At 42.2% G+C, this 27,685-nt stretch overlaps 1 protein-coding gene and 1 long non-coding RNA gene across 2 annotated transcripts in view; one reads left to right on the plus strand and one right to left on the minus strand.

Moving 5' to 3' along the window:
• LOC309531564 (uncharacterized protein) overlaps positions 1-11,263 on the minus strand; it is a gene marked incomplete at its 3' end in the record, with an annotated part of 33,221 nt that extends 21,958 nt beyond the window's left edge. The window contains exons 1-5 of the mRNA XM_082221155.1: positions 11,189-11,263; positions 9,492-9,984; positions 9,214-9,295; positions 8,847-8,929; positions 3,991-4,117 (exon numbers count right to left, since the gene is read on the minus strand). Of these exons, the coding sequence (XP_082077281.1) occupies positions 3,991-4,117; positions 8,847-8,929; positions 9,214-9,295; positions 9,492-9,893 (694 nt within the window). The 5' untranslated portion in view covers positions 9,894-9,984; positions 11,189-11,263. The remainder of the gene's footprint in view (positions 1-3,990; positions 4,118-8,846; positions 8,930-9,213; positions 9,296-9,491; positions 9,985-11,188) is intronic.
• The window catches only part of LOC309530615, a 75,021-nt gene that overhangs the window by 34,053 nt on the left and 13,283 nt on the right, over positions 1-27,685 (plus strand). The gene's annotated exons all lie outside the window — the stretch shown is intronic.

Genomic DNA, 27,685 nt, shown 5'->3' on the forward strand with positions numbered 1-27,685 from the left:
TCCCCTGTATGAATTCTTTGATGGGAAGTGAGATGGGAGTTCTGACTGAAGCTCTTTCCACATTCCACACATGGATAGGGTTTCTCCCCTGTATGAATTCTTTTATGGGAAGTGAGATTGGAGCTGTGACTGAAGCTCTTTCCACATTCCACACACTGATAGGGTTTCTCTCCTGTATGAATTCTCTGATGCTTAGTGAGATCGGAGCTCTGACTGAAGCTTTTTCCACATTCCATGCACTGATAGAGTTTCTTTCCAATGAGATTTTGTTGATGGGAAGTGGAATGGGAGCTCTGATTGCAGCTTTCTCCACACTCTAAATTTTTACGTGGCTTCTCCTCTCTCGGGATTTTATCGTGGTCACTTTTGTTCCCAATTTTCGATTCATTACAATCTGCAATGGAGACAAAAAGGGATTAGAGCCTCAGGAACAAATGGAGAAGAACTGAAAGAAGTTGGGCTTGTGTTCATTACCTGTGTTGTTTGTCATTAACCATCATATTTATTATTATGTTCTGAGTTGTTGAATGTTGGTTTGTTTAATATACAGTAGTGGTCAAAATTGGGGAAGACTTTTGGAAAAAAGTGTATTTCCGAGTTTTGATGGCTTATAACACCATTTCGTTTGGAGTAATATCATAAAATATCAATGGAAAGATAATTTAATGAAGACTGCAATTCAACAAAGGTTGTTCAATTAGCCATATTCTATCAAACGTTATAGCCAAATAACCAGAAAAAGCAAAACTTGCTTAGGTTGACTTTTGTCAGTGTGTTATGTGATTGCTGTCAAGTTGGTTGGGGGTTTTTTTGTTCTTTCATTTAGTGAGGTTGTAAAACATAATAAAATTATAGAAATGGCACAAAGAGTTGACTGGTCACCCAGAAGTGATGTAAAATTGTAGTATTAAGTGAACAGGGCTACAGTTATGAAGAAATTAGATGGAAGATTGGGGAAAACTTAACCAAAGCTGGCATTTCGATATTATTGAAGAGGTATAAGGAGTCTCAGCAACTATAAAATCAGACTGGTAAAGGCAGGAAAAGGTGCACAAAGGCAAGTGACGATCGAAGAATAGAGAGACTGTCCCTACATGACAGAAGAAAATCATTTTGGTGTATACAAGATGACATGGCGAGATGTAATGTGAAGTTGAGTGCAAGGACTGCTCGAAATGTTAGAATTCTAAGGAAAAAGCCATTGTTATCTCTCAAGCATGAGTTTGACCAAACTGCGGGAGGCAGTGGAAGACAGTAGGACCTGGCGTGCTCTGGTCCATGGGGTCACGAAGAGTCGTACACGACTAAACGACTAAATAAAATATCTCAAGCAAAGGTTGAAAAGATTAAACCCATGTTAACTGGACAGCGGAACAATGGGACAATGTTTTTGGAGGGATGTGACCCAAATCTCCTTGCTTGGTAGTGATGGCATGAAATACACAAGGGGAAGAATCAGAGAAGATTTACATGCTACTTGCCTCGTGCGAGCTGGATAGATGTTAATATCTGCCATCTTCCAAGGGACCCCTAGCGGCCCCCTCCTACTTATATATTTATTTTCTATTTCAACAGGACTCAGCTCCATGTCCTGTTGCTGCTGTGTGAAAAAGGTGCTTTCAAGATAATCCTATTCCACTGCCGGAATGGCTTGGGAATAGCCCAAACATTAACCCAATCAGAAATCTATGGAGCCGACTAAAGAAAATTCTTTGTTAGAAGCAATCCAGCAATAAAGCCCAATTAACAGAGGCAATAATTCAATCTTGGTTTCACATTCTTACAGGTGCAGAACTAAAAATTTGGTTCACTTCATGGGAAAGCGTTGTAAGGCTGTAATTAAAGCTAAAGGTTACCAATGGTTACCAAAATTTTCACATTTTTTTTTTGTGACAACTGTTCCAATAAATACTCCTTCATAAAAGTCATTACATTACATTGTTCATTAAATTATCTTTCCATTGATATAATTTTATGGTATTAGTCCACACAAAAGTGGTGTTATGAGCCATCAAACCTCAGAAATACGCTTTTCACAAAAGGTTTCCACAATTTTGGCCACCAGTATAAGTTGTTCATTTTAAGTTAATGTTCTTTTTATATGGCATCAGAATATTATTATCCGTGTTTCATGTTTATATACCGTATTTTTCGCCCCATAGGATGCACCGCCCCATAGGACGCACCTAATTTTTTTGGGGGGGAATAAAGAAAAAAAAAATTCCCCTCCCCAAGCACGGGGCAGGCGCGGGGGAAGCCCAAGCTTCCCCAGCCCCCAGAACAGCCTGCTATCTGCAGGAAGCCCTGGAGCGCAGGCAGCTCCGCGCCACCCTCCGGAGCCCCGCGTGGCTTCACGCTGGGATCCGGAGGGTGGCGCGGAGCTGCAAGAAGCCCTGGAGCGCAGGCAGCTACGTGCCATCCTCTGGAGCCCCGCGTGGCTTCGCGCTGGAATCGGGAAGGTGGCGCAGAGCTGCAGGAAGCCCGAGAAAGCCTACATTTGCCCCATAGGACGCACACACATTTCCCCTTCATTTTTGGAGGGGGAAAATTGCGTCCTATAGGGCGAAAAATACGGTATGTGTTGGAAGCCGCCCAGAGTGGCTGGGGCAATCCAGTCAGATGGGCAGGGTAGAAATAAAAATGTCAGCTTTGTTCCGGAGGTGACAGAGGCTGGAATGTATGAAAGCAGGCAAAGAGAGATAAGGAGACTGGAATGTGAGCCGGAATGTGAGGGGGAGGAGGGGCAGCCGAGTGGCAGAGCTTCAGAGAACAGAGAGCAGGCAGCAGATAGCAAAGATCCACAAAATACCAATCTTAGCTCAGAGACAGAAGGGGAGAGGCCAGGAATAGCTAGCCCAAAAACTCGAAGGCGCAGAAAGGTCAGTGAGAGGAGGGGGAAAGAGCAGAAGCGAAAGGGTTTTCCCCCCTCTTGGAAGAAGAGGAAGGGGCGGAGTTTAGACTTGGCAACTGCAAACTTGAAGTCAGACACAGAGTGAAAGAGCTCCGGAGTGATTTATGTGTTTGAGCAATAAACCCGAGATACTTACTGCCAGTGTCTCGCTTCTGTGGGAGAGCCAAGCCATTACAAAAAATTATTACTACTACAGTGGTACCTGTTCTGGAAAAAATTTAGTTTGTAAACCGAGGTACCACTGTATCATCCTCATCCTCATCACTGCTACTGCTACCTGAGATTCCATAAGCCTAGCTCTTCTCTGGAATGAATTTTGTTTGGCCCAGTCATGGCATCCCCTCCATCTCCAATGTCAGTCCTTGTTATGGCTTGGTCGTGAGACGACTCTATCTGTTAATAATTTCAGATTTATTGCTGAAACAACAAACTTGGACGGAGCTCCTCTACTCATCGTCCTCCCCACAAGATGGAGTTGCCCGGACTGAGCTCCTCCCCCTTCCCCAGCACGGAAGCCCCCACCTTCTCTTCCAGTATCTTGACCACTTTTCAGATCCTATGAGATTTGGCAGAGAATGCTTCCTGCATTCCAGCGTCTGACTCACTCCTGTAGCTCTCACACAGCTGTCACTGTCTCTCTTTTTCTTCTCCCCTTTGTTCAGAGCTCAGATGACAGTTGCTCTCCCTCTCCTCTCTGCCTTCCGCTGCCAACTCTCCTCTCCCTAGGCCTGCTTCTTCTCTGGCTGGCAGCACCTGAGCTTCGCTGCCAGTCGTCTCTTTGGTCAACCCAAGACTGACAGGAGCAAAAACAAAAACAGAAAACCTGAAGCTACTTAGCTTTCCTAACAATTCTGAAGCTGACAATGAAGATGGCCTGGGAATTTGAGACCAGCCCAATCCTGGTAGAAAAAGGAATACTTTCAGGAAGGTTGTTCAAAGGAAAAACTGGGGGTGGGGGTGTTAGGTTCCCAGGTGTTATAGGGGGCGCTGTTGAGCTCTGTAAAAATAGATGAGATTGGTCCCATAGAGGTATTTTTTGAATTTCCAGGCAGATATGACGATCCCACAGGGAGCCTTACCAAGAGAGGCCACGATCCCACGATTCTCCTCCATGACGTCCTTATGCAGAGCTCTCTGGTCAGGATCCAGCAACGCCCACTCCTCGTCCGTGAAATGAACAGCGACATCTTCAAAGCACACTGGACCCTAAAAGAAAAAGGGAAATGTCCCCCTCTGAGACGGCAGAAATATGATCTGCTACACAATTCTCTGTTGTTTCCTTCCTGTACATTGTGATGTTGTTTCAATAGGATTGCTTTGCTGCACATTTTAAATATGGATGCTTATTTTAAGTTTTAATAATGGGTATTGCCTACGCAAGCATTCCAGTTTCCCCAATGGAAGGATTGACTTTTCCCTCTCCTCCTGAGCTGTTCTGGGGAGTTCCCTCCCAATGCCCTAGAGCCAAATTCAAGGGGTTCATGGGGGCATTGAGGGGGGAGCAATGGGGGGCAGGCCCCATTTTGTAGCGGATGGGGCTGGTTAGGTGAATCCAGGCCACTATTTGTTCTCATTTGTCCACTGCTTAGAAACCGATTTTAGCATTCATTGATCAATCTAGAAATATAATAAGCCTGTTTTGGATGGCCATCTGTCTTGGATGATCTAGCAGAGATTTCTGCAATAAACGGGGTCTCCTGGCTCTGAGAGACAAGCAGGGAGGGTGGCTTCTGGCAAAAGGAGAGGGAGCCACATGTGGCTCCTCCTCACTCCTTCTATCTGGGATGGTCGTCCTCTTCCACCGAGCGCGCAGCTTCGGGAGGGACGCACATGGAGCGGTGAGGGAGGAAGGGGACACCAGCCTAGCCAGCCAGATCAGCCGAATCAACCCTGGCGATCAATGGGGTGACAAGAATTTAAATGACAGTTAGCCGGACAACCCAAAAAACCACCAATATCGATCCTCTGTTGGAACATCGCCGGCTGGCGTAGGAAAAAATGTGACCCAGAATTCCAGTCGTATATCAATTCGTTTCATATCATTCTATTGCAGGAAACTTGGGAGGAGGGTGAAATTGTCATAAATTGTCATAAATGGATTCAAACTTCTATCTCTTCCAGCTTGCCCCTCTCAGAAAGGAGGACGGCCGAAAGGTGGTCTAGTAATTGGTATCTCACTGATGCTGCATTTTAAATTTTCATTAGTTCTGACTGCTCCCCCCTATGCTTTATCCAGGTTGATGTCGGGGGGGAAAGTATCACTGCTAATCTCCAATGTCTACCTCCCACCAGGTGGTTCGTCCCTTGAACTGCATGATAGATGGGAGATATTAGAAGATCATTTAGTATCATGCCGAGTTAAATATTCCAATAGCCAATGCTTAATTGGGGGTGACTTTAACGCACGCATAGCAGCAAATTGGGATGATCTAACTAAAGCTAAATGGTGGTCAGCTCCATGCCTCGAAAATTATGATTTGATACATGCCTTGAGGAGAACCTCAAAAGACTCTAAAGTTAACGAGGCTGGAGTACTTCTTTACCAAATGGCTATTCGCTTAAACCTAGCACCCCTGAATGGTTGCTGCCCTCCCGATATACCGGGGGAGTATACTCACCTAGGCATAAAATCAAATAGTGTACTAGATTACCTTTTAGCCTCGAGTGATTTGATGCCGAAAGCTCTCTCTTTTAAGATTGACAATATTCAGCTCAGTGACCACCTCCCACTTGCTGCTACGTTTGACCTAGACTGGCACGGGGACGAGTACAGTCATCCAACTCAATTAGACACTAACACTGAAAACCTGGTAGAGGGTATTAATACGACATTACGAGTGAAGGGTATAAAGTGGTCTGCAACGCAGGCTCAAAAATATTCTGAATTTTTTCATCAGGAGATCATACAAACCTATTCAGCCCTTGACATAACCTCATATGAACATGACCAAACTATCAATCTATTTGCCAATCTGTTGAATGACCTCACGTCATTCTTTACTGTCCCAACCCACCAGGCAAATCGGGCCCACTCCAAGACAGGTGCACTGTGGTTTAATCGTAATTGCAAACAAGCCAAACAACATCTTTGTGCTATTTATAATGATTACAAATCCTCAGGGGCGACTATGCTCCCCAAGGAGTACTATCAGGCAAAATCAGCTTACAAATATGTGCAAAAAAAGGCCAAACAGGAATGGCAACTGAACCGCTGGCATGCACTTATAGCTGCCTCAAATACCCGTAATTCCCGAAAATTCTGGCTGTTGGTTAACAAAAAATCTAAAAGATACCCCCTAACAGTTATCCCTGCCCCAGTCTGGGAATCCTTTCTAAGGAACTATTTTGCCTTACCAGACCTTAATATTAATACAATCGATGGATTCTATGAGCAGCTCCCTCTTTGGCCACCCACTGACCCGGAAGAAATCCACGGTCTCATTTCTAATCTCAAAGTTGGAAAAGCCCCCGGTCCTGACCTAGTACCAGCGGAAGCTATAAAACTTCACGCAGACTGGTGGGCGAAAATCCTGGCCGTTACTTTTGATGCCGTAAACAACAGTGGGAAGGTTCCAAGAATATGGAAGGATGCGATTATTATTCCAATTCATAAAAAGGGCTCGACAGATGATCCGGGAAATTACAGGAATATCAGCTTATTGTCCATAATTGGGAAAATATATGCACGGTTCTTGCTAACTAAGCTTACTAAGTGGGTCGAAGAGAACAACCTGATTGGGCCTGAACAGGCTGGTTTTAGATCGAATCAGTCAGCGGTCGACCATGTCTTAGTTTTATACCACCTTGCCCGGAAATATTCCGCCCCAAAAAGAGGCCAACTTTGTGCGGCCTTTATTGATTTAAAGGCCGCTTTTGACAGCATCCCCAGAGGACTACTTTGGGGAAAATTAGCACGATGGGGAATAGACAAAAGACTTCTGTGGCTAATAACTAAACTGCATGAGGGATCGGCCGCTAGGGTAAGAATCACTCCGGCAGGCGACCTCTCAAATCCAGTAACCATCAATAGAGGTGTTCGTCAAGGATGTATCCTTGCTCCGACCCTTTTTAATCTATTTATAAGCGATATGAGGGCGCCTCTTAAAGATTCTCAAGAGACGATCCACGCCCCCCGTCTTGCCCAATATCGTTGCCCCCTTCTACTCTACGCAGATGACGCAGTGATCCTATCTTTTTCAAGAGTTGGCCTTAGGAGGGCCTTAAAAAATTTTGATGCTTACTGCAAATCAAATTTTCTTACAATCAATCATGCAAAGTCCAAAGTCCTAATTTTCACCAAGAGTCAAAAAACCTATAATTGGAGAATAGACGGGAAAGCCATAGACCAAGTTTTTAAATTTCAATACTTGGGAGTCCTTCTCCAACACAACATGGGCTGGAAGGTCCATCTTGCATATGTATTAAATAGAGCTAAAGCCCTTTCATTTGGGCTACTGCGTTTTTTCTTTTCAGATGGGGCTTTCCATATTCCATCAGTGTTAAAAGTTTTCAAGGCAAAGGTGATTGCAACAATAGCATATGCAATCCCAATATGGGGGTCCTTTGTTAATCTAACCCAATTGGAGGTAATCCAAAACCAACTGCTAAGAAGGTTGCTAAAACTACCCAGGTGTGTAGGCAATACAGCTATACGACTCGAACTAAATGTGACATCTCTAGAAACCACACTATGGAAATGCATCCTCTGTTACTGGTTGGCATTATGGCATAAACTCCCAAATCTCCACCTGATACAGTGTCTCTGGAGAGATGACTTCCCTAGCCCTTGGGCAAAAATAATACATGGGAAACTTGTGTCCTTAGGACTATCCCCATCTGAACTACTAAAATTGGATTTAATTTCTGCCAAGAGAATTATAACTCACAGATTAGAGGAGATCGATTTACAATTTAATATTGCGACAGGTGGTGGCACCTGTTCGCCGATAAACCTTGGCTTAACACCACCAACAAAACTCCCATCTTATTTAACTACCTTATCTGTGGTGATGCACAAGTATGCCTTTATAAAGGCTAGATTCAATGTTTTCCCATCAAATGTGTTGGGTAACAGACTCTCCAACGGACAGATCTCATTCCTCTGTGACTGTAAAAGTGGATCCATAGAATCGTTATATCATATAATCTTCTGTTGTCCGTTACATTTGGCTTCACGGTCTAAGTTTCTGGCCCCATATTTATCGAGAATTGCTGACAGACCTCAGGAAGCCCAAATAATATATTTATTAAACGACGAAGACTCAAGTAGATCCCTTGCAGTCGCTAGATACCTGATTAATGTCTTATTTCATAAGAGGAGAAATGGATCACTGTATGACTCTTGACAGCTTAGCCAAACTTAAGAACCATCAATAAGTGCCAGAACTAAGACGCATATCCCCGAGGGATTTGAATTACGGTTGACATAGAGGGAGCTTATTGTATATAGTGTTTACTTAATTGAAGTAAAATTGGTTTTATATGGGTGTTTTAACTTGGAACTGTTTAAATTGTTTGCTTATGGATAAATCTTGATGTATTGTTTTAGATATGGGCCAATGGCCGTAATAAATCAATCAGTATCAGTATCAGTATGTGGCTCCTCCTCCTCACTCACTCACCTCTGCCTCCTGACCTTCCTCTCCCACTCACCTCCTTCCTCTTCTGCCTCTGATTCTGCACTGCATTATGGCACAGAGTCTTCCAGCTCACTAAGCCCTGTAACCCCTTCAGCTTCTTCTACCTCCTCTTCCCAGCCTTCTCCCTTTCCCCCCTCTAACCACGCGTCCTTCTTCTACCTCCACTTCTTCGGCTCTCAGCCGTCTTCCCTTCCTGGTTCCCCAGTTGCATCCTCCCACCATTCCTCTGTCCCCAACCAGTGCATGACATTGCTCCATCCCTCGGCCTCTGTCCCCACAAGGCAGCTTCCCCTGACCTGATCTGGTTCCACAGTTGCTGCTTCCCTTCTGTCCCCATGAAAAGACAGATCAGGAGGTCTTGCCGGCATCATTCTGTCACCTGCAAGAGACAAAAGGTAAACAGGACGCCAGGAGTGTCTGCTTCTCTCACAGGTGAAACAGGGCATCTCTAACTGCAGATGGGGCTTTGAGAAAGCCTTACCTGCTCAGAGCATTTGGACGTTTGTGCCCATTTCATATGTTTGTTGTGCAGAAATACATCTCCCCTCCTCTGGACCCTTGTTCCCAACTGTCTCCCCCCAAAACAAGATGAAAAGAACCCTCAGATGAGTTGGAAAACCAACAGAATGAGACCAGACAGAGAAAAACCACCTTCCTTCTTACCCAGTGGCCTCTCTCTGGTGTCCAACGGAGGCCTCTCTACCTCACAGGAATCCAGGTCCATTTCTGCAAAGAGATCCTTTCCCTGAAAAAGAAACAAGGATTAAAAACACAGAAAGGTGAGAAATATTAGAAAGAGAATGGCAAAAAGTTGACGGGTGTGAGGTCTCATTCCATAGATGCTTTCCTAGAAAATGGATGGGTCATCAGCAGATCATTATGGGATGTTCTCTGTCCTGTTTGGAGCCCCTTGGGAGTATCCAGAGGAAAGTCTCTCTCACCTGCTTCCTCTCCTCTGCCTGACTCAGGAGAAAACCTTCGGCCAGGGCCACTGCCTGGGAACTGGTCTCCGCTCCGCATTCCCTCACCCAACTCTCCATCTCCAGAGGAAGGACAGCCAGGAATTGCTCCAAGATCACCAGGTCCAGTATCTCCGCTTTCGTGTGCCTTTCTGGCTTCAGCCACTGATGGTCAAGGTGGCAAAGTCGACTGCAAACCTCTCGGGGTCCTTTGGCCTCCTGGCAGCAGAACTGCCTCAACTGCTGGCTCTGCACCTCTGAGCGGAGGGTGTCCTCCTCACCATGGATCTTCTGCACTGGGTTTTCCCAGAATCCCCCACTGCTCCCAGTTTGGCTGGCATGGCCTCTTCCTGCTTCGGGGCCAGTTGAGTCTCGCTCATCCATCTGTGCTCTCAGGAAGCCTTTGAGAGATCGGAAGGAACCCTTTGGTCTTCTGCCAAGTTCTGCCCTTCTAAATGAGAAGCTGTAGCAAATCCTACAAAGCAAATACATTGTTCTGTTACAGAATTTGTGTGTGGGGAGGGGGAATGGTTCCCTGAGGAAGCATGGATGAGTCTTCCTGGGAACCAGGGCTGGACTGCACCACATCCCAGACCATGAGCTATCTTTTTGAAAAGAAAGAGGAGGAAGAGGAGAAGAAATAAGTCTCTCGCCTTCTAGCAATGCAAAATGTGGAGGCAGCTGAAGGGATTTCTGGGAGATTAATCAACCTGGTTTCTGCAGCCTTCCAGTCAATACATGAAGTCAGAACCGACTGACAAGCAAATCGTTTGTATCTTGTGAAAAAAGGATGCTTGGCTCTAGTGGGGGTCCTCAGGAGTTCTTCCCCCACCCCCACTCCCCTGCTTCTGTCTCCTTTTCTTACACTTGGACTCTCTGCCGCTCTCCAGACAGACTCCTGGGGTGGGGTCCCTTTTTCTTTGCTCTGAGGGCCAGGTATGTATCTGATCAACCCCCTGAGGGCCAAGTGAGCAGGCAAAAGACATCTACCTTGATATTTAGCTGGGTAATTTATTATTATTGTTACTATTATTATTATTATTCTGCTAGATAGCTTAACACACACACAGCCATTCATGCCAAGGTCCCTGGAGGCTCAGTGAGTAGCAGCGCCCATTTCCGGCTGCTTTGCCATCAACAATCCCTTTGGGACAGAGAGGATGTGGTCCTGGGATGCCATGCTCTGGGTGCGAGGGGATTGCTGCAGTGGCCTCCGTGGGGAGCTGCCCTGGGAGACGACTGGGAAACTGGTTTGCAATGCAGCAGCCAGAATATGGGCTGGGATCCCTCTCTTTGTTCCTGGCCTTCCTCTCCCACCTTTCCTTCCTTCCTCCCTCCACTGTGGGGTTTTCTTTTGGGGGGGGGGCTAGTCCACCTCCTCCTCCAGTTTTGGAAAACCATTAGCACATGTTTCCTCTGTTGTGCAATGAGGCTGAGCGATGTCACACAGAGTTAAAGTCCCAGGGACTCCTTTGTTTAAAGAAGGGAGATTTTTTCTGAAGGGGGGGGGGCGGAGGGCCAAGTGAGTTTGGGATCCTCTGATCTCCAGGCAGGAGAGCGTGGCAGACCTGGCCCCTCCCGGATCAGGCCCCCCAGGCCCCCTTCCCTGCCCCAGCCCTGGGACCCCCCCCCCCGTCTCCCCACTGCACCCTCGGGGGGGGGAGAGAGAGGAGACTCACCAGATCCCGGGAGGGGAGAGCGAGGCAGCCCTTGCAGGAGAGACCCCAAAGCAAGGGAAGGACTGGGGAGGGAGGGGCCTTGGCTCTGGAGGACCTGGCCCCCCTCTTGCTTCCTGGCCTCTCTAGGAAGGCAGCTCAGTTCCCTTTAACCCTTGCCAAGCCGAGTCCCTCCAGCTCAGCCCTCTCTCGCTTGGCAGAACCTCAGATTCTTATTATTTTTTATGGATTAAGGGGGCATCTGCCACCCTGGCTACGCCAATGCCCAGATATCCTTTTCGGGGTGAGGCTCTTGGCTGGACTCTGAGCATCTCCCTCCCTTGGCCAGAAACCAGAGGAAGAGCTTGCAGGGAAAAGGGCTTTGCAGGAGGCAAGGAAGCTCCTCCTAGAATTCAGGAGTGGAGAGATAGGAGGGGATCCCAGGGTCATCTAGTCCAACCCCCAGCAATGCAGGAATCTCCGCTAAAGCATCCATGGCAGATGGCCCTCCGATCTCTGCTTAGAAACCTCCAAGGACGGAGAGTCCCCCACCTCCCAAGGGAGACCTTTCCCCTGGCAAAATGACTATTAATGAGTAATAAATTAAATGAGTAAATGAGTAATACTTTCTTATGCATGATTTTATACTAATAAAAGAAGTATGCCATTTCCCTTTCCAGAAATGCTTAATTCCTAATTTAATGGACTGAAAATGGATTGTTGTTATTTTTATGTTTAGGGAAGCTTTTAATATTTGATGGACTATTGTATTTTAATATTTTGTTGGAAGACGCCCAGAATGGCTGGGGAAACTCAGCCAGATGGGCGGGGTATAAATAATATGTTATTATTATTATTATTATTATTATTATTATTATATGAATGAAAGAGGCAGGTGGAATTTCCATGGTTGCTAATAGCATAACATTGAAAGGCTAGTGACATATGGAGAGCCCTAGAGCATCTGCTTGGCATGCAGAATGTCCCAGTCAGTGTAGGCCAGGGGTCCTCAAACTATGTCCTGCACGGCCATTTCAGAACCCGCCAAGTGTCCGAGGCTGAAAGCATCTCACCCCCCACTGAGTCAGTCGTCATGCTGCGCTGAGTTAAACGCCACTGGCGTTGTGGCAGCTCTACCAATGGAAGGCCAGGGGGTTTCGCCCGGGGATGGGGAAGTGCTGTCTTTTGGCTTGAAGAGCGAAGTTGAGGTTGGTGGAGGAAGGCAGACTTGGATCAATTCGGTTTCGTTAAACAATACTATTCTATATATTCTGATCATAATATCAAAGGTTTATCTTGCACATATACAACACATAAATTGCAATAATATAGACGGAAGTCCCCAATAAATCAGTTCATTCATAAAGACCAAATGTCTGCTAGTTTCTGTTCCACATACGTTCATAAAGTCCAAATTGGAGCCTAGTACAATTCCACAGTTTTGACAAGGATTTCCGGAATAATGCCTTGTTTCGCTCTCATGGGCTTCATCCGTTGTACATATTCTAAGTAATATAAATGACCATAATGTCACAATTCAACATATTTTAACAAATTAACAAACCTGTGTATGGATCAAGTTTGCTTTACATTTGTTGTTTTATAGGGGTCACTTAAAGAAGAAAACCTTGCAGCTGCAGATTTCTGTCACCTGTAGCTAAAATCAATGCTGCGCCTGTCTATATACATTGTAAGACTTGTTGTTCATGGAAGAAACCACTGTGTTAAAAGTTCTATTATCTTTGTTCAAGTACACCTTTCCCAAGAAACCAGAGGCCTTCCTTCTGGGCATTGTCGGCCAGAAGGTGTTAAAAAAGGATAGAACTTTTTTTATGTATGCTACAACAGCAGCAAGAATTCTTATCGCCAAGCATTGGAAGACCCAAGATTTGCCCACACTGGAGGATTGGCAGACGCAATTGATGAACTACATGGAACTAGCCGAGATGACTGCAAGGATCCGAGACCTGGGAGAAGAGGCAATGGAGGAGGACTGGAAAAAAATTAAAAACTATCTGCAAAAGTACTATAAGTTGTATGAATCATAAGATGCCGTATGATTTGGAACGTTAGCCCCAGCAACGAAATTTAATTATTTATGAAATTGGACAACATTTATGAAAGAATCAAAGTTTAAATGGGTAAAAACGACATTATGTTATATTTTTAGAGTAAATGGAGAATAAGAGATTTAAACTTAAATTGCAACTGAAAATATAAAGAAACACACGAAATAAGGGTATAATTTGCTGATAACTTTATTATCAAGAATGCATTATGCGGGAGATGAGGGGAAGTCCAATGGAAATTTGAAATAAGTTCCTGAAATGGTTGTGATTTTCTGTTCTTTTTTTTTTCCTTTCTTTTTTTTCTATTCTGTTCATTCTTTTGTTCTTTCTGTAATTTGGAAAAATGCAATAAAAATTATTAAAAAAAAAAAAGTTCTATTATCTTGATACTTCATATATGGTATGTACTGTTATAGCACAATTGTTTATGTAATTTTAATTTGTTAAATGATCTAGCGGTCGATCCACAACTCTGGTCACTGCTCCCTGATAAAAGCTCAAGAACTCTGGGCAAAGACAATGGGTAGATCACTGGCAGGATTTTCATTACTGGGAGTAGATCTCAGTCTCTTGGAAGTTCTGGCATTGTGGCCATTTCAAGGTACTAGCACAACTTTAATTGCCACTCATCTATGGTTGATATTAACTCATTTTCCAGTATTTTGCTATTAATATCCTAGCCACTGTTGTCGTGTAAAGAAACACTCTTTTATTTTCATTTGGTATGCTTATTGTAAGAATATCAAATAGGAAAGCTTTGGTTTTCTTTAAAATAAATTATTTTATTTTATTTTATTTTCCCTTTGGGGACATGTCCACCACATGTGGAATAAGGTTCCCTCATTTTGTCTGCATCTCCAACACTTATTGCTGATATTTATTTATTTTGACTGATTTGGATGGGGTCAGGTACCATCTAAAAATCAGATAGCATGTGGTGAATTTTAAGTCTTTTTTCATAATTTCCCCCATTTTTCATCTTCATTGGATAGCCACAATCGTGTGCCCATTTCACCATCACCTCCTTCACCTCCTAGTCCTTAAGGTTCCAGTCCAGTAACAATCTGTGTGGTTTTGATAATATCTTTGTATTATTTAATAATATTTTTTTATTAAAAAAAACACGCTGTTGTTCTGTCAAGTCCATTTATTTTTTATCTGGAAAAAATTGTTTAACTGGTAATCTTTCTTTTTTACTTTTGTTTTCCTTTTATATTTTTATTTTTTTGCAATTTTAGCATATAACAACAGTAGTAATTATATAGAAATGGGATAATAATATTGATAATGAATAAAATGCTTAACTCGCCAATATTTTTATTCTTTGCGGCTTCCCAAGAAAACTCAAGGAGATTCTCCCCTTTTTGGCTTTTACCTCTTACCTTTATAACCGTGTCTTTACATCCCAAAAGTCCTGCCCCACCCTCCCTCTTACAGGATATCCCTTCTACAGATGTCAACCCAGACCCAACGATGGAAAACTCTCAGCCCAATTCCTCGTGACCACAAGACTATTTATTACCTGCAACAACAACAACAAGATGACACCAGAGTGGCCACAGCTATCTCTTTCCAAAGGATATAGACTGACAGGGAGGGGGCTGACAAAGGGGAAAAAGTTGAATTGCAAGCACATTCTCTTACCTTTTAAACCTCAAGACTCTGGGCCCCAGGATTGAGAAGATATGTAAAAGATCACGATTGCCTCAAGATAGGCAACTGATTATTTAATTAGTATGTGGTGTATTGTGTGATATTATGTAGGAATGCTAACATGTGTCTGACAGTATGTTATTTCCACAAAGGTGGGGGGGGGCAATTTTTGTGTATAATTGCTTTTATGTTCATTGTATAATGTCTTATTGCCTACACCCCAATGGAGGATTCTCATGCATTTTAAGCTTTCTAATACGTCAGGCTATTGCGTAGACCAGTATTTAGATTAGATCAATTTATGTGGTTAAAATGAATGTTCTGCCAAAAATGCGATTCCTCTTTCATTCAGTCCCAGTAATTGTGAAAGATGAATGTTTAAAAAAATGGCAGAAAGAAATTTCCACGTTTATCGGGGGTGGGGCGCGGCAAAAGGCCAAGGATAAACCACAAGATACTTACAGGCATAAAAGACAGAGGTGGTTTTGCCCTCCCAGACCTTTCATTATATTATGAAGCTGAATGCCTGGTATGGATTAGGGACTGGGTGAAGTTGGAAAAGCAAGAAGCATTAGAATTGGAAGCACATGACAATAGATTTGGCTGGCACGCATATTTATGGCATGGGAAAGGGAAGGTACATAAAAGTTTTTATAACCATATAATTAGGAAATCACTAATGAGCATATGGGAGAGATACAGTGGTACCCCAGGTTAAGTACTTAATTCATTCCAGAGGTCCGTTCTTAACCTGAAACTGTTCTTAACCTGAAGCACCACTTTAGCTAATGGGGCCTCCTGCTGCTGCTGCGCCGCTGGGGCCCGATTTCTGTTCTTATCCTGAAGCAAAGTTCTTAACCTGAAGCACTATTTCTGGGTTAGCGGAGTGTGTAACCTGAAGCGTATGTAACCTGAAGCATATGTAACCCGAGGTACCACTGTATAAAGATATGTTAGAACAGAAGACCCCTTAGTGGCTTTCAACACATGAAGTTTTACTGCTCAAAACGCTTGGAAAGAAAGGAAAGTGGCTTACATATGCTGACTTTTTAAAGGATCAAGAAGGAAAATGGAAACGAAGAGATTACAAGGAAATAAAAGACCACTTTCAGAGTTAGCTACGCTATCGGCAACTACATGAAATATACAAAGAAGACAATAAGAAAGGATTTAGCTACACGACATCTAGATTTCAAAAGGAAGTCATAGAAGGGAAAGGGAAGTTGCTGAAAGGTGCATATAGTATTCTGCTAGAATGGGAAACAAAAGATGAAGAGGCGAAATCAGTCATGATTAAATGGGCACAAGATATAGGTCATAATATAATGTTTGAAGATTGGGGAAGATTGTGGAAAACTGATTTAAAATTTAAAGACTGCTCTTTGCTGAAAGAAAATTACATGAAAATGATGTATAGATGGTATATATCACCAGTGCAGATAGGAAGAATGTATAAAACCGGCTCAAATATATGTTGGAAATGTAGGGAAAAAGAAGGGACTTTTTACCATATGTGGTGGGATTGTAATAAAATAAAAAAAAATCTGGGAAATGATATACAATGAGTTGAAGAAAATGTTCCAATTAACTTTGTAAAAAAGCCTGAAGCATTATTGTTAGGGATTGTAGGGAAAAAAGAAGAAGAAATGCACCTTGGGCTTCTTGCCATGCAGCAGAAAATAGGGCGTGTCCCCTACTACAGAACTGTAAGAAAGCTTCAGAGTGAAGGACGCAGATTTCCACGCTTCCACCCAAAACTGCTGGGGCAACCCTGTGTCAAAGAGCATGGCTTTGGTTGCCTCCTGCAGCGTTCTCTACCTGCATTCTGCAACTCCATTCTCCTGCGGAGAATTTGCTAGTCAACCTGTGGCGTATGCCTTTCTGGCAGAAGAAGTTCTACAACGCAGACCTGGTGAACTCTCCACCGCGATCTGATTGAAAGCTCTTGACCCGCAGTGAGAACTGTAGTTCTACTGCCGTTATCCAGTCTTTCACCAAAGCAGCGGCCTCTCCCTTGTGCTTCAGAGAGAAAAGCCACCCATTTCTGGAATAATCATCCACCAGAGATAGCACAAATTTGGCCCCACCCAGACTGGCAACTGGCATAGGACCCCAAAGGTCTGCATGGACTAGCTCAAAAGGTTTTGTGGTTACCCTGTCAGACCTAGGATAAGAGCACGTCTAAACCTTGGCTTTCTTGAAGGCCCTGCATTTGCTGATTTATTGCTTTCTCCATCAAGCCATGCTTCCCTCTTGAGCACACTCTGAGAAGCATGACCCCGGGTAGAAAAACAAATAGCAGACACGCAGTGTCTTCCGTGTGTGAGAAAAGGGGAGTGAATATAGTCCAGACAGCTTCTCTAAGCTAAAAGCTTTATTTGCAAGCACAGCATTACAAGTCCATCGGAGCTAAAACCCATTGCGTCTTTCTCCTCTCGCTCTCGGAGGAAAAGTGAAACCAAACTCACAGAACAAAGAGATGACGTGACTTCTGTCTTGGCTTCCTGTAGAAGCCCCTCCCAGGTACAGGGCATACCAGAGGTTAACCCATTAAGCACCAAACTCCACACTCCATTCCAGGTATGTCACATGCTTTCATCTTACACCCCTCTTTGCACCCTGGGACCTTCTTCACGTACCCACACTTGACATGTGACATTTTCTGGTGCCAAACACCATGATGGCACCCATCATGGATGGGAACGTTACCACACTGTGCTTGTGCATCCTCAGTGGGACATTTACCTGCAATACGTGTTTCTAGCACAAACAGCCTGTCTTTGCACTCAACACTGACCAGTTGTCGCCCACCTCTGGAAATGGAACACACATTATTTTCAAAACACACTTTGAGCCCATCATGGACAAGAGAGGAAACAGAAAGCAAACAGCACTGCATCTCTGGAACGACATAGGCCTCAATCTCCGCCTGCAAAAAAGAACAATAAACAGAGCCAGACATAGTTAGCTGGCGCTTGGAACAATCTGCAAGAGTTACACTTCTTCCAGTTTTCACAGCCTTGCAGTTCCACAAAAAAACCACCAGATAGCGATGGCATAAAGTGGTGACTGGCCCCACTGTCAATCACCCAGCTCAGCCCGTGGCCTGGTCACAGTTTTTCACTGTTGCCATAGCAGCAGCCAAATGATGCTGTGACGACATGTCTCTGCCAGTTCCCTTGTTATCTTGTTGCCACAGAAAACGGCCTTGGAAACATCCTGTGGCTCCACTGGAGAATTCTGGACCAGGTGAAATTCAGAGCCACACTGGAGACTTCGGGAAGGAAAAGCTTTCCCTGTTTCTTCACTTCTCCCTTCTCCCTTCACCCCCACTCTTGGGCGCAGCACAGCCTGGGCCTGCTCGACCTCCAGCTTTCTACCTGTAATTCCTATAATGGCAGTGACTTTTTAAAAAAGTAATACTTTGAGCCCGTAGTTCAATTTCCCAGAAGCTCCCCTTGCCCCGGAGAACACTTCTAGCATTCCATCTCCTCTACCTGTGGCATTGTTCAGCAGTGGGGAAAGTGACTTCTTCACACCGGATGTCCATTTGGTATGGCCCTTTCCAGATTTTTGCCCTCTCATTGTGTTTGTCTTTCATTTGTTCTCCTGTGTGTGTTGCCAGTAGAAGCCACAATTCTGTGGGTACTCTAGGTGGTATAGAAAACACCTGGAAGTTCCCTATAGGTTGAGGTGCCAATCAAACTTCTGTTTTGCAATCTATAAATCCCATTTAGCAGTACTGGGGGTGGTTCAGATTCTGGGGCAGTTCTTTTGTCCAGCAGAGGCTGTCACACGGCCAGCCTACTTTCCCTTTAAAGCAAACTTGGGTCTCCAGCTGGTTTTGGACTACAACTCCCATCATCCCTAGCTAGCAGGACCAATGGGGAGGGATGATGGGAACTGTAGTCCGGGAGCTCCTGGGGACCAAGTTTGGGAAACCTTGCTTCAAAGCAGCTTTTCTTTTTTTCCCTTTTTTCCCTCTTTTTTATAATATTTATTAAGATTTTTTGAAACACACATAGAATTATAAAATACAGTTCACACAACTAACAATTTTAAAAAAGAGACATAAAGAAAAGGAATGATTAGATATAAATAGAAAGAAAAACAAGCATAAAAAATTTAAAGTTTAAAATTAATTCCATCCTTCAATCTCCTTTATCTCATCACCTTAGTTCTTTGACCCCCTCACACCTCCCCTTTTGTATTCCCATTTAAAAAGTCCTTTCAGCAAATCCTTACCCTCTGTCATTTTTCATAACTCTGCATCATCACCTATTGTAAATATATATTTCTAAGTATTAACAATCTATACTTGCATACACTTTAAAAAACTTTTAACCAATACCACTTATTTTCCATCCAGCATCACTTTAACTTTCCTTAATTTTGCAGTGTTTCTGCAAATAATCTTTAAATTTCTTCCAATCTTCTTCCACCGACTCTTCTCCCTGGTCACGGATTCTGCCAGTCATTTCTGCCAGTTCCATATAGTCCATCACCTTCATTTGCCATTCTTCCAGAGTGGGTAGATCTTGTGTCTTCCAATATTTTGCGATGAGTATTCTTGCTGCTGTTGTTGCATACATAAAAAAGTTCTGTCCTTCTTTAACACCAACTGGCCGACAATGCCCAGGAGAAAGGCCTCTGGTTTCTTCAGGAAGGTATATTTAAATACCTTTTTCAATTCACTATGTATCATTTCCCAGAACGCTTTAATCTTTGGGCACGTCCACCAAAGGTGAAAGAATGTACCTTCAGTTTTTTTACATTTCCAGCATTTATTATCAGGCAAATGGTAGATTTTTGCAAGCTTGACTGGTGTCATGTACCACCTGTATACCATTTTCATAATATTCTCTCTTAAGGCATTACATGCCGTAAATTTAATACCTGTGGTCCATAACTGTTCCCAGTCAGCAAACATAATATTATGTCCAATGTCCTGTGCCCATTTAATCATAGCAGATTTAACCGTCTCATCTTGAGTATTCCATTTTAACAGCAAGTTATACATTCTTGAAAGTATCTTAGTTTTGGGATCTAACAGTTCTGTTTCCAACTTTGATTTTTCCACCTGGAAGCCAATTTTTTTATCCAAATTGTAAACCTCTCTTATTTGATAATAATGAAGCCAATCTCGCACTCTGTCTTTTAATTTCTCAAAACTCTGCAATTTCAACTTGTCTCCTTCTTGCTCCAAAATCTCCCAATATTTTGGCCACCTGGCCTCTATATTGAGGTTTTTTTTGAGCTTTTGCCTCCATCGGTGACGACCACCTCGGTGTTTTATATTCAAGTAAGTCTTTATATTGCGTCCAGACATTAAACAGTGCTTTCCTGACAATATGATTTTTAAATGCCTTATGTGCTTTAACCTTGTCGTACCACAAGTATGCATGCCATCCAAAAACATTATTAAAACCTTCTAGGTCCAAAATGTCTGTGTTCTCAAGAAGCAGCCAGTCCTTCAACCAGCAGAAAGCTGCTGATTCATAATAGAGTTTAAGGTCTGGCAGAGCAAATCCCCCTCTTTCTTTAGCATCAGTTAATATTTTAAACTTTATTCTGGGTTTCCTGCCCTGCCAGACGAATTTAGAAATGCCACTCTGCCATTTCTTGAAACAGTCCATCTTGTCTATTATCTGTAACGATTAAAACAGAATAAAAAAATTCCTTCCAGGAATTGTTTTATTTTGACTATGGCAGACCAACACGGCTACCTATCTGTGATTGAAACAGAAATAACATTCTTGGCAATACATTCATCTTAATAACTGCAATTCGACCCAACAAGGAAAGCTTCAAATTTGACCATATTTCTAGATCCCTTTTAACATCTGACCAACACTTTTCATAATTGTCCTTAAATAAGTTCCCATTTTTAGCTGTCATATTGATCCCCAGGTATTTCACCTTCTTGACCACTGTCTCATTCTGAAACCTCTCTCTTTCGTTCATTGTTAAGTTTCTCTCAAGCACTTTGGTTTTTAGCTTATTCAACTTAAATCCTGCCACCTGACCAAACTCTTGGATCAGTTCTAATACTCTTTTGGTACTAGATTCTGGCTCCTGTAATGTCAAAACTAAATCATATGCAAAAGCTTTGAGTTTGTATTGTTTAGCTCAGACCATTATACCTTTAATCAGATGGTCCCTCCTAATCATGTTTAACAGAACCTCCAGGACGGAGATAAAAAGTAAAGGGGAAATTGGGCAGCCTTGTTGTGTCCCTTTCTCTATCTTAAATTCCTCTGTTGCCACATTGTTAACTATTAATTTAGCCTTTTGCTCTGAATAAATTGCACTTATACCATTTTCGAACCCTTGACCAACCCCCTGAAGGTTTTTCTTCATAAAACTCCAAGAAGAAGAAGAAGAAGAAGAGTTTGGATTTGATATCCCGCCTTTCACTCCCCTTCAGGAGTCTCAAAGCGGCTAACATTCTCCTTTCCCTTCCTCCCCCACAACAAACACTCTGTGAGGTGAGTGGGGCTGAGAGACTTCACAGAAGTGTGACTGGCCCAAGGTCACCCAGCAGCTGCATGTGGAGGAGCGGAGACGCGAACCTGGTTTCCCAGATTACGTGACTACCGCTCTTAACCACTACACCACACTGGTGTATTATCAAAGGCTTTCTTGGCATCCACAAAAATTAAAACTGCTTTTGTGTTGATTTCCTCTTGCAACTTCTCCAATATGTTAATTATATTCCTCATGTTGTCAGACAAATGTCTGCCTGGGAGAAAGCCAGCTTGATCCTTGTGTATCACTTCCTTTAAGACTTTTTTTAACCTCTTGGCCAAAATGTCAGCAAAAAATTTGTAATCCACATTTAAGAGAGATATGGGTCGGTTGTTCTTAAGTTGTGTCTTTTCAGACTCAATTTTCGGTATAAGTGTAATGAATGCTTCTTTCCACGACTCTGGCACTTTCTTCCCCTCCAAAATTTCATTACAAACCTCCTTTAGTGGTTGAATTAGCCAATCCTTCAAAGTTCTATAGTATTTTGAGGTTAAACCGTCCAGCCCTGGAGATTTCCCCAACTGCATATTCTGAATGGCGTCTTCTACCTCCTGTTCTGTGACTCTGTAGTTCAACATTGTCTTGTTTTCTTGTGAGATTTTTTGAAGTCCATTTGTTCTCAAGAACTGGTCTATATCAAACTCTTTCTGTGGCCCTTGTGTATATAATTGTTTAAAGTACCTCTGGAAGCATTTTCTAATTTCCGCTGGATTCTGGATATTTTTTCCCTCCACTTCCAAATTGCTAATGGTATTAAGTTTTTGTCTTTTCTTCATCTGCCAAGATAGCAGTTTCCCACATTTGTTTGCCGATTCAAAAGTCTTTTCTGTCTTGCCCACAAAGATGGGACCTGTCCAAGTTTGTATTTGCTTAGATTTTGTTTTCCTCATGACCTTTCTGCATTTTTTATTTTTTAAGAGGGCAAATTGAAAGAGAAATTGTAAGGCAAGTAGCGGAAGAATAAAAGGGTACGTTTGGGGGGAAACAAAACTAAAACCTGGGGGTGGCCTCCTCAAATATTTTATTGGGGGGCCAAGAGCCCCAGGCCTTTAAGAGTTGGCAGCTATTCCCTACACCCACAGGTCTCAGGATGGTTACAACATTTAAAAAACAAAATAAAAACACAAAACACCACATTTTAAAAGGGCATTGTCTTTTTTTTTTTTTTTTTTTTAAGATTTAAAATTTTTTATTATAATCCAACATTTAAAAACACATATACCTTGTTAACAAAAGCAAAACAAACAAGCAAGCAAAAAAAAAAAAAAAAACAGTACAAAAATCACTATACAATTTTTTATATTACATAACTTCCCACCACCACGACGTGACCTTTATCTCAACACTATATACAGCAGTATCTTTTGTTAATCCGGATGCTCTACCTCACGGTTTTTATATTATACCTACTGTTATTTTGACGTTTCCTGAAATCTTCTCCATGTATGAAAAAAATTTGTTCCAATCGTTAATAAATTTGGTATTTTTCTGTTGCCTAATCCTCTGGGTCATTATTGCCAAATCGATGTATTCAGTTAGCTTATTTTGCCAGTCCTTGATTGTTGGGATATTGGGTTTTTTCCAATTCTGCGCTAGCAGTATCCTAGCGGCGGCTGTCGCATACTGGAATAGAGTTTGGTCGTTCTTGTTGATCTCGTTCCCCACCATTCCCAGAAGGAACGCCTCGGGTATTTTGGGGAAGGTATACTTTAGGATCTTTTTTAATTCATCGTAAACCGCACCCCAAAACTTCTTTACCTCATCGCAGGCCCACCACATATGAAGGAAATTTCCCTCTTTCTTTTTGCATTTCCAGCAGGTATTGTCCCCGGTTTTATACATTTTGGCTAATTTTATTGGGGTGATGTACCAACGGTACATCATCTTTTCCATATTTTCTCGGAGACCAACACATGCTGAAAATTTCATATCCTTGTTCCATAGTTTTTTCCATTTTTCATAGTCTAAGGGGTGTCCTAGATCTATAGCCCATTTAATCATAACCTCTTTAATTTCCTCATCCTTGGTGTCCCACTCTAGTAGTTGGTTATACATTTTAGATAGGAGTTTGGACTTCCCTTCTATTATTTCCAAATGGAATTTGGACTTGTTCTTACACATACCGGCTTTTTTATGTTCGTTCCATAAAGAGTTAATTTGGTGGAAATGCAACCACCCCGATAGTTTGTCTTTTAGTTCATCATAGGGTCTAATTTCCCACCCTCTCTCCGATCTTATCAAAAAGTCGGCATATGTCCACCTTTTACCTTCCATATTTAATTTTTTGATTTCTAGAATGTCGACGGGTGAGAGCCACAATGGAGTTTCTTTTTCTACCAAATTCTTACATCTATTCCACACCTCTAGCAATGCCCCTCTTATGATGTGATTAGAAAAACTTTTATGCACTCTCCCCTTATCTTGCCACAGGTAAGCATGCCACCCAAACCTAGCATTAAAACCCTCTAAGTCCAACAGGTCGGTGTTGTCCAAGACTATCCATTCCTTGACCCAGCATAAACACGCGGCCTCATAATATAATTGAAGATTCGGGACCGCAAACCCACCTCTGTCTCTTTTATCAGTGAGCAATTTATATTTAATTCTGGCCCTTTTGCCCTGCCAGATAAACCTAGAGAGGGTCCTCTGCCAGTCCTTGAACATTGTCGTGCCCCTGATTACTGGAATGTTTTGAAATAAGAATACCATTTTTGGGAGGATGTTCATCTTAATGGCCGCCATTCTCCCCTCCCACGACAAGTGTAATCTGCTCCAGCTATCTAGATCTCTTTTACATTCTTTCCAAATTCTGCTGTAATTGTCCTCCACCAAATTTATATTTTTAGATGAGACCCAAATACCCAAATATTTAACCTTTTTTGATATTTTTATCCCAGATTCCGCCTCGATTTTATTTTTTGATTGTTCGTCTAGGTTCTTTACCAACATTTTTGTTTTTGTTTTATTTAATCTAAACCCCGATAGCTTCCCAAATTCCTCCATTAGTCCCATAATTGTATTTATTGTTTCTAGAGGTTCTTCTATTGATATTACTAGGTCGTCAGCATAAGCTTTGACTTTATATTCTTTTTTGCCTACCTTAATCCCTCTTATTTCTGGTGTTCCTCTAATCTTATTCAATATAACTTCCAGGACCATAATAAATAACAAAGGTGATAATGGGCATCCCTGTCTTGTACCCTTTGTAATCGTGAATGAGTCTGTTAAACTACTATTGATGATAAGTTTCGCCCTTTGGTTTGAATAGATCGCTCTGATGCCTTCTAAGAATGGCCCTCTTATTCCTACCCTTTCCATACATTTAATGAGAAATTGCCAAGATACATTATCGAAAGCCTTTTCGGCATCTATAAAGATTAAGGCGGCAGGAATATCAATTTTAAGGTCCAGATATTCGATTATATTAACTACGTGTCTTACATTATCTTTTGTTTGTCTACCGGGCAGGAATCCGGCTTGGTCTTTATGGATCGCTCTATTAAGATATTTCTTTAATCTATATGCCATTATTCCTGCGAAAATCTTGTAATCCATGTTAAGCAAAGAAATTGGTCTGTAGTTTTTTATATTAAGTGTATCTGAATCTGCTTTGGGTATTAATGTGATATACGCCTCTCCCCACGAGTCAGGTATTTCCCCTCCTTGGAGGATGTTGTTAATTACATCGCAGAGTACCGGAATTAGAAGTTCGTCTAAGGTTCTGTAATATTTTTGGGAAAGGCCATCTGGGCCAGGGGCCTTCCCGGGTTTCATCTTCTTAATTGCATCTCTAACCTCATCTATGGTTACCGGCTCATTTAGAACTGTCTTTTCTTCGTCTGATAGCAGCACCCCTTCGTTCCTATCCAAATACCTTCCTATCTCAACTGTATCCTCATCCTCTTTCTTCTTGTACAGGGTTTCGTAATATTGAAGGAACTTTCCCTTGATCTCAGTGGGGTCCTCTATTAATTGGTCTTCAAATTTAATTTTGTTAATCACCTTTTGTTTTTTTTTCTTCCTCAATTACCATGCTAGCAGCTTACCGGTTTTATTTGCTGATTCAAAATACCTTTGTTTCATCGATTTTATTCCCCACTCTATTTCCTGGTTCAGCAATGATGAGTATTGAGTTTGTAGTAATTTACAAATTTGTTTGAGGCTCTCATCGTCGGGATTTGTTGTTAATTTATCCTCTACTTCTTTTAATTGTTTGATTAGTTCTTCCTTCTTTGCCTCTCTCAGGTTTTTCCTATATTTATTCTGTTGAATCAGAAAACCTCTAAGGACTGCTTTACTGGCATCCCAGACCACATTAATTTTAGTTCCTTTGTACAAGTTATGATCAAAGTATTCCTTCAAGATGTTCTTTGCCCTACCAATAATCTCATCCTGTTCCATTAGGTAGTCGTTCATTCTCCATCTGTATGTACCTGATGGGATACTCTTTATTTCCAAAAGGATTGAGCTGTGATCCGATAACGTTCTTGGCTCTATTATGCATCTCCGCGCTCTTAACAAAAGGTCTCTGGAGACCCAGATCTGGTCTATTCTACCCCAGCTCTGGTGTACTCCAGAGAAATGTGTGAACTGTTTTCCTGTTGGGTTTTTGTGTCTCCAGACATCGATTAGGTCTAGATTTTCTTGAAGATCATCAAAAGTTTTGGGGAGTTTCCCCTGTTTCCCTTTCCTTCTCTTTTCATTTCTATCTATTTCGGGTTCAGGGACTCCATTCAAATCACCTAATAAAATTAATTTATAGTTTTCTAACTCTAGTAATGTTTGTTCTAATTTTTTAAAGAACTCGGTTTTGTTTGTATTGGGGGCATAGACCGACACCACATTAAGCCTTTCCCCTTGGTGGGTGATTTGGATCCCTAGAATTCTCCCCTCCTCATCTTTACATATTATTTTGGGTTCCAGTTTCTCTTTGGCATAGATGACCAACCCTCTCTTTTTATTCACCTCCGAGTTTATAAACTCCATTCCCAGCTTTTTGTTAATCAGTATATGTTTGTGTTTTTTGGCCACATGGGTTTCTTGGCAGCAGATCACGTCACATTTTTTATTTTTCAAAACTTTCTCTATTTTATTTCTTTTTGATTTCTTATTTAGACCGTTAACATTCCAAGTTAAAAAGGTTAAGGACATAGTTTGGGTAAAGCGTCACGTTTATAGCTGATTTCAATTCCTTGTCTCTCCCTCTTCCTCTGTTTCCTCCTCTTCCGCTACGCCTTCCCCCTCTTCCTCCTTTCCTTCACCCTCCCCCTCCCCTCTTCTCAGCCTCGCCCTCCCCCCTCCCTCCCCCCCTCCGGCTTCCCCTCTATCTGTTAGTCCATCCTCCTTTCTACTAAGCTCCTTCTCATATCTTCTCAGGAACTTTTCTACTTCTAAGGAACTAGTCAGTTTAAATCTCTTATCTTTAAAAAAGAAAGCGATTCCCTCAGGGAATTCCCATCTAAATTGGATATTGTTCCTTCTTAAGACCCCTAATATGTGTCTATATCCTTCCCTCTTGCGTAATAATCTGACCGGGATCTCTTTCAGGACAATTATCGGTCTACCGCCTATTATTAATTTTTTATGGTAGCTTGTTTTAAGTATCAGATTTCTCATTCCCATTGAGTTAAATATTACTAAACAGTCCCCGATGAGTTTCCTAGGTTTGTTCTGGTATGTTCTCATTTTGATCCTAAAGGCGTTTTCTATCGTATATGCGACCTCCTCTTCTTTTACTTCTAACCAGTTTGCTAATTCCAAAGTTATTTTTTCTTTAATGTTCTCTCTCGCTTCTTCTTCTATACCTCTAAATTTTAAGTGCATTTGTCTTTGTCGCATTTCAGTCATCGCTATATTGTCCCAGATCTGTTCCTGTGATTTATTAAGCTCTCGCATCTCCTCCTTCAATTTCTCTGTCTCCCTCTTCTGTTCTCTCACATCTTTTTGAATTCTTTTGTTAGTTTCCTCAAATGTTTTCGTTTTGACTGTTAACTCTTGAACTTTCTTCCCAAGCTCTCCTATAGCTCCCTCTATTCTTTTATCTATCCTCTCTTGCATTTCCTCTAATTTATTTTCTATATGATTTTCGTTCTGCTTAAGTTCCTCCTTGATTTTTAACCACAAAAAATCCAAATCTTTGATTTCTTCTTGCCTAGAAACTTTCCTTTCACCTGGGGTCCCCCCTCCCCTTTTCCCATTCTTCCCCAACATTTTAATCCTGATTATTGGTTAAGCTCTTCAGGGGTAATTCTCTCCCTTTAAGGGCTCACAC

Source organism: Podarcis vaucheri (genome assembly GCF_965113315.1).
Source record: "Podarcis vaucheri genome assembly, chromosome: 4".
Lineage (NCBI taxonomy): Eukaryota > Metazoa > Chordata > Lepidosauria > Squamata > Lacertidae > Podarcis > Podarcis vaucheri.